The sequence below is a fragment of the Tigriopus californicus genome, chromosome 2 (assembly GCF_007210705.1).
Source record: "Tigriopus californicus strain San Diego chromosome 2, Tcal_SD_v2.1, whole genome shotgun sequence".
NCBI lineage: Eukaryota > Metazoa > Arthropoda > Copepoda > Harpacticoida > Harpacticidae > Tigriopus > Tigriopus californicus.
In genome coordinates this window covers 12,849,735-12,856,991 of record NC_081441.1, presented here as the reverse complement: position 1 = coordinate 12,856,991, position 7,257 = coordinate 12,849,735, and the positions used below count along the sequence as shown (strand labels likewise).

General features: G+C 42.7%; 1 protein-coding gene across 1 annotated transcript; it reads left to right on the top strand.

Annotated features, from left to right (window-relative positions):
- The first annotated feature begins 3,694 nt into the window (after positions 1-3,694).
- LOC131893339 (uncharacterized) lies at positions 3,695-7,253 on the top strand. Its single transcript, XM_059243338.1, has 11 exons — positions 3,695-3,741; positions 3,837-3,871; positions 3,955-4,408; positions 4,515-4,549; positions 4,623-5,067; positions 5,167-5,201; positions 5,271-5,712; positions 5,795-5,829; positions 6,489-6,933; positions 7,008-7,042; positions 7,111-7,253. The coding sequence occupies exons 1-11, from the start codon at positions 3,695-3,697 to the stop codon at positions 7,209-7,211; spliced, it is 2,109 nt and encodes a 702-aa protein (XP_059099321.1). The 3' UTR covers positions 7,212-7,253.
- Positions 7,254-7,257: the final 4 nt, after the last annotated feature.

The window sequence follows — 7,257 nt, the reverse complement described above, 5'->3', positions numbered from 1 at the left end:
CTAAGGTGGGGATAGTAATCAATAAACAAAGCATGAACAAAAGCAAGTATTCAAAAACTTTAATAGGGGGAGAGATATGGCGCAGAGGTTAGTCCGGTTTCTCATCAAGAGAGAGGTCCCGGTTCAATTCTCCTCCCGATCTTTCTCAAGGATACTTTTAGACGCTATACCACACCCACAGACGGCGAACCACTCTGATACGGACTAGACAGACTAGAACACTGTTTATCGGAATTTTATACAGAGAGTGTGATGGCTAGCTTCGCTGGCCAGGCAAGGCTCACCCCTCCAACCCTACACCCCAGATGCAAAACAAAAAACTAGGTAGCCAACATAAGGGGCTTTAAGAATCCTAAAGCATTTCCTCAAAGGTTGAGCCCAAATGTGAAGTTATCAATCATATTCCTTCACTTTTTGACAGGTTGTTGCACTTATTCAAGTTTTAGCGCATAAGTTAACCAGCTTTTATGCATCATTTCTGTCATAAAAACGATACGTTTTCTTCATGTTTTGGCTACCTCTGGCGACCATAATTGACTTATGCCAATGAATATTTGCGTTCATAGTTCAATATGGAGTATTGAGAAAGAGAAGAAAAGGCGTATTGCACATAATGCTATTATAAACACATAGCTGATATTATTCTCTTTATCCCATGAAAATGCGACCTCTGAAAAGCACTTTATTACAAAATGTAACTGACTTTCTTATTTGACATATGCCGCTTGTTGTCTGCAATGCCACTTTTACATTTTGCTCTCCTAATAAGGAAAAGTTCAAAGATGACCTTTGTTCTGGTAACTAAGGGACATGTGTTCAGGTATAGTTTTTGATTGAAGGCAGAGATGCGTTTTGATTTGGCATTGATTTGAAATTTTGGCACATGATTTATCGGTAGTTCAGATGTAGTATTCGTAGGCAAGCGCTTGTGCTCCCACGAACAGGTGCTATCTAAACCACATCATTAGGCTAAGAAATAGACCGTGTGGTTTGCTCACCAAAACGCTCACAGGCGACCATCTGGCTCACTGTTTGAACTTTAATCAAACTTTTTAAACTTGGCCCACCCATGTTCATGTTAGCCTTGTTCTATTTCCACTTCATTTACACATTCATAACCAAATGTTAAAATCCTCAGGGCTCCATTTTGGGTCCTCTTCTTTGCATCATCTTTATTGCTCCGCTTCAGAAGCTTGGTGTAGTAATGACAGTATCTTTTCCAATTCTGATGCTACAAATTGGTAGTTGGTAGGAATGGTCAGAATTCCGGTTGTCTGGTAGAGGTCCTAGACCAAATCTACTCTTGGGTTGCTGCGAGTAATATGACACTGAATGGAATGAAATTCCGCTCAATGACCTTTGGGTCGACGTCATAGACACTCCACTATTAGATGATGAAGGTAAGGGCATTGAGCAGGTCTCATCCATGAAGGATTTAGGTGTCCTCTTCCAAATTATGGAAAGTTCGATGCCTAGATTTGTCTGTTCAGTTTGGTGTAAGGTTAATATTGCTATTTCGGTTATAACAAGACGACCTTACATATATAGCCTTTTTAGTTTCTTCTTTTCTTTTTCTTGACCTCGCTGACAAATGGGTTGCAATTGTTAGTCGTTCATGCTTTGTTTATTGATTACTATCCCCATCCTAGATTTGTCTGTTCAGTTTGGTGTAAGGTTAAAATTGCTATTTTGGTTAAAACAAGACGACCTTACATATATAGCCCTTTTAGTTTCTTCTTTTCTTTTTCTTGACCTCGCTGACAATTGGGTTGCAATTGTTAGTCGTTCATGCTTTGTTTATTGATTACTATCCCCATCCTAGATTTGTCTGTTCAGTTTGGTGTAAGGTTAATATTGCTATTTTGGTCATAACAAGACGACCTTACATATATAGCCTTTTCAGTATCTTCTGTTCTTTTTCTTGACCTCGCTGACAAATGGGTTGCAATTTTTAGTCTCTTTGCATTCATGATGGAAGCCATATTGGGAAAAGTCGGTAAAGAGGCTAGACAATGTTTGGACTTGGTCTTGACAGGGAAGGATCCTTCCCTAGTCAAGAAGCCTTTTTTAAAGAGGATTTGGTTGTTTGGGTCAATCATACTGGGGTGCTGCTTGAACAACGGGCTCACCCAGAAGTCCTGATTTAGCCGGTACAAAGGATGAAAAGGTATCTCCTCATTAGGTAGAGCAGGAAAAAAATAGTTGTAAAGAAAACAGCCTGTCCTGTTTATCGATAGTAGCCTTTTCCTGATGCAGGGGGCCTTATTTGTTTAACAACAACCGCATTGACCACCCTGAATGGTGTCAACAACTTCTCAAGTTCGGCCTTGATAAGCTCAATGGGAAGAAGGGATGTTCAAAAGTAGACTGTCCTTTTCTCCCCGCATACATGTGCCGTCAGTCCATGAGACATGCTTAAATGTACTGTGTACCTCTGTCCACGTAGAGGGGAGATAAAGAAAGCCAAGACAGAGGTTGGCTCCGTTTCGTCGTTTTAGAGCTGACCCTGTTTGTTTGTTCGTTCGGGGTCAGATGACAGCTCTTTTGTTCGGCCTGTCAACTGATGATGGGTGTCCCAACTAAGGGGTATTCCCGATGGGTTCGAACCAAGGTTTGCAAAATGGAAAGCAGATGCTCTACCGATTAGGTTCCACAGCTAGCTTAGAGCTGACCCTATTGTCAAAAAGTGAAGGAAATATGATTGATAACTTCACATTTGGGCTCAACCTATGAGTAAATGCTTTAGGATAGGTACCACAGCTAGCTTAGAGCTGACCCTATTCCTAAACCTAAACCCCTTCCCCACCCCCTTTTCTAAACCCGTTCAACTTTGCCCCTCTCCCTCCTCTTACGTCCCATTCTCTCTCCCACTTCCCTCCTCTTTCCCTAAGTACCTAAATACCCCTATTCCTACAACAGATAAGTCTCTCCCCAATAACTATAGGCAGATTTCTCTGACTTAGTATATTGCGAAGGTGTTTGAAAAGATCGTGAAGTTTAAACTTGAAGAGTTTCTTGAAGTCCATGATGTCCTTCCTCCTAATCAACATGGGAACTAACTCTATTCAAGTTGATTAATCAACCAAATCTGGAATATGCTTGACCCATTTGGGCAGCTATGACTTCAGCAGATTTGCAAAAGTCCAATGGTGGGTTACTAGGAACATCACAGGAATGAGAGAGCTCTCGTTTTGGGAGAGACTAGAAAAGTTGGGACTGTAAAGTGTTCAGAAAAGGTACGAAAGGTATCTGATACTGTACGTCTTCAAAAGCATCCATGAGCTTTGTCCCAACGTAGGATTTAGGGACAATTCTAGTGACCATAGAGGCTTAATGTGCGTTTTGAGAGCACTTTCAAGACCTCGAAAATCCAGGCTAGTTCAACCAATTCAAGGACTAGCTCAGTCTGCCAATTCAAATTCGTTGGTGGACCAAAAAGCATGTATGGATTAAAAAGGTAGTAAGAGAAAGGTATTAAGATCGCAATGGTTTGTAGGACGAAGGACATGAAAGGAAATATGTTGCACGAAGACATTGCAACATTTCGTTCTTGCCTCTAGAGCTGCACTCTGGAAATTTCATCACACATGTACAAAGAATTGTAGCGGTATAAATACCCTCTTGGCCAAGTCCTGACTTTATCAGTTCTTGGACTGACTCCCCAGTGAATTAAAGGTGTAAAGACACACCCGCCATGATTTTCTTGTCGACTCTGGTGTCCTTGTCAGCCCTGGTTAGTTGGTAAGTGTCAAGAGCAACAAAACATATGGTCATTCATGGGCTGGCTTTGAGTTCATTTTGAAATGACACCTTTCGTTTTCGTTTGCTCATCTTAGGACCTTGGCCAATGAGTGTGGACTCTTAGATTATCGTGAGTTTGTCGAATGGACATCATAACACCGGCATTGAACAGGGATTGCGACGTGCTGTACTCTTCGTGTTGATTTTTTACAGGCACTCAAGCCGTGGTCACGTCCAGTAGTTTGAATACCAGTTCCTGTTCGAAGGATTATCTCTTTGATAACCGAACGCGAGACAACTCTCCCGACAAGGCAGTTTTTTGTAGCTCGTCTGATTCCCGGACCTGGGTCCAAGTGGACTTGGGTCGTGAGACTTACATTCGACAGGTGGTGCTTCATCCTCGCAAAGGCCACGAGGACCGATTGAATCATGTTTATGTTCGTGTTGGATCCAAGTCTGAGGATGGCACGCCCTTGGGGCAGTATGCTTCCAAAAATAGGGTGTGCGGACGTTACTCTGGTGTCAAGACGGTTGAAACGCCCAGAGAGTTTAAATGCTATACCCCCTTCAAGGGTCGATACATCACAATACAGCGCTACATTGTGGGTCCATTGGACATGTCTGAGATCGAAATTGACGCCGACCCTTATGGCATCATCCCCGAGACGTGAGTTTTTGTTGGTCTCTGGTCTTATGATTTGGACAAATGCAGACACCACCAGCGCACTATAACCACAAAATTCTGGCATCGTCATCCTGTGTTTGTTTTCTAGATGTGACCCCAACAAATGCAAAAAGTTGAATCTGAGTGAGTATCAAATGCATCGTGCTCCTTTGCTCTTTTTGTCCACTTTGTGTGCTAACGTTTTCTTTGTCGTCAGAAAACGCACGCGTCACTTCCAATAGTATCCATGGGCAGTGTGGGCTTGGCTACTTGTTCGATGGTAAATCCTATTCCGAATCCCCCGACTTTGAGTTCTACTGTAGTGATTCTACACGCTACCCACGAATTCAAATCGACTTGGGTCGCACGACCACAGTTAGTTCCATCACCATCTATGCCCACAAGGGCTTCGAGGATAGGATTGCAGGGGTGACTGCCCGAGTGGGTCAATACTACACCAATCACATCAGAGACGGTGCCATACTTCCCCTTAACCTATGGTGCAAACGCTCCGATTTGATCAAGACGGACTCCATGAAAACACTGAAGTGCAGCAGGCCATTGTCTGGACGATTTGTCACCCTCCAACGAACGGTCATTGGCCAGATGGACATCTCGGAGGTCACGATGGATTTGGATGCCACATCCAATTACGGGGATGAGTAAGTTACAACCTAGCAATAAATATTGAAACAGAATACTACCTACGCATGGACGGAGGATATAATACATATAACTTCAATTAATTGAACTGTTTTCAGTTGTCATGAGGATACCTGTGCTGGAGTAAATTACAGTAAGGAATCTATGAGATTGACTTCAATTTGGACATAGGACTCTCATTGCTGATCGAAGTTTCTTTCAGGACAAAATGCGGTGGTCACTTCCAGTGGGCTGGTTGACGGATGCTCATTGAACCGTCTCTTTGATGGTATAAAGAATTCCTCTCTTACTGCCATGCACTACTGCTCAGCTAATGACCGATACGACTGGGTACAAATTGATTTGGGAAGAACCGTCAAGGTGAAAGGGGTCCGAATCTATCCCAGGGTAACATTGGAAGATCGCGCCAACAGCATCAAAGTTAGAGTGGGCCAAGTCTCAGCCTTTGGTACCCCCAGTGGTCGCTGGACGCCTGGCAACCTCTATTGTGGACGAACTGCCAATGACAAGGACAACTTAGATGCTCGCGAGGTCAAGTGCACACGTCCCATTGAAGGGCGGTATATCAATTTCCAGCGTGTTGTTGTTGGATACATGGACTTTTCAGAAATTGAATTGGACCTTGAAGAGAATATTCCCACTGAGTAAGGCCGTTGATAATCATATCTTTATTGCTTGTGGGCGTCTTGAGCGTTTCGATACGGGGATCCATATTGTATCTTCCAGATGTCAAGTAAAGTCCTGCGAGCCTTTGAACTATCGTGAGTATTGATAACATGGATCTTTTTCCATGTGTTTGTTGGTTCCGTTGTGCTGTCGAGGCAATAACTGGTTACTCACTGCTAAGGACTCTGAAAAAGTTTAATGAAATCCTAAATATCTTGCCATTTGGGGATGATCATTAGATATTCATGTGTTGTTTTCAAATTTCCCCCGTAATTAACGGCTTTTGCTTTCAAATAATTCTAAAATTGGACATTTTGTTGTCAAAGAATTTCACCTTAGAACATCAATATCGCAACTTGGTGTAGTTGTTGCATTTTGATACTTGAGGACTTATTTGTGTGTACCTTTTTACGTGGAAGAAAACGCTACACTTGTGCCTGCAGTGCTTCAACCTTTGCTGCATTCCTGACCTGACCTACCTTATAAACTCTGATATTAGTTAATATACTTATGTTTTTTTAGCTTAGCATGCATTTATTCAAATCTTTCCTTAGCTAAAAGTTTGCAGAGCAAATGGAAAATAGAAAAATACTTATTTCTTAAAGCTTAACCTAGAAGTTCACGCTTAGAACTGCGTGATTTAAAGTAAATGGTCTAATTACAAACGCACAATGTTCTTAGAGATCATGTGTTCTTTGTTCCCATAGCGGTTAAAAAGTCCACAAGTATATAACGAGCTATTATACATTGGCAGGTGAAAGTGCTGTGCCCACTTCCAACGGAATTGACCCAAGTTGCTCTTTCAATGCCATCTTTAACGGAGAAAGGACGGGCACCAGAGACAGCAAGGACAATTTCTGCACAAATTCCCCCAAGTTCATTTGGCTTCAAATAGATCTGAGACGCACGTCCAAGGTGTTTGGGGTCACCCTCTTCCCTAGAATGGCTTTCAAGTCCCGTTTCAGCAACATTGTCGTTGAAGTTGGAAACACGCCCATTACTGACATGACTGTGGGGAAAATCATTAACGGCACCAACCAGTATTGCAGCCAAACTAGCTCTGAGGAGGAAGCTCAAAACTTGCGTTGTTCCAAACCTTTGTATGGCCGCTATGTCACTTTCCAACGCTCCGTTGAAGGCCCTATGGACATTTCGGAAATCAACCTTGACTTGGACCCTCACTATGGTATACCAGCTGAGTAAGTAATCCAAGAGTAATCCTCCATTTTCTCACGTTTTGCTAGCTAACTGGTTGAGCCTTTGGATTTCTCAGGTGCAATGTTAAGAGGTGCGACTCAATTGACTATAGTAAGTACCCCTCATTCCTCATAACCCTGATCATCCCAAACTTATGCCAATATTTGCGGACATTTCAGGATTGAACTCCGTCGTCAAGTCAAACGAGTTGTCCCCCCAATGCGACCTGGACCACCTCTTTGACGGGAAAACAGCTTCCGACTCTCCCGGGAACGATTAATATTGCTACTATCCAAATAAGGAGCCCTGGCTCCAAGTGGACTTAA

What these genes read in the sequence shown, in the direction of transcription:
- LOC131893339 (XM_059243338.1), top strand. Translation starts at nt 3,695, where the DNA reads ATGATTTTCTTGTCGACTCTGGTGTCCTTGTCAGCCCTGGTTAGTTG. An exon ending in CTGTGCTGGAGTAAATTACA is followed by an intron (nt 5,202 to 5,270) that starts GTAAGGAATCTA and finishes AGTTTCTTTCAG; the next exon opens with GACAAAATGCGGTGGTCACT. An exon ending in CTGCGAGCCTTTGAACTATC is followed by an intron (nt 5,830 to 6,488) that starts GTGAGTATTGAT and finishes ATACATTGGCAG; the next exon opens with GTGAAAGTGCTGTGCCCACT.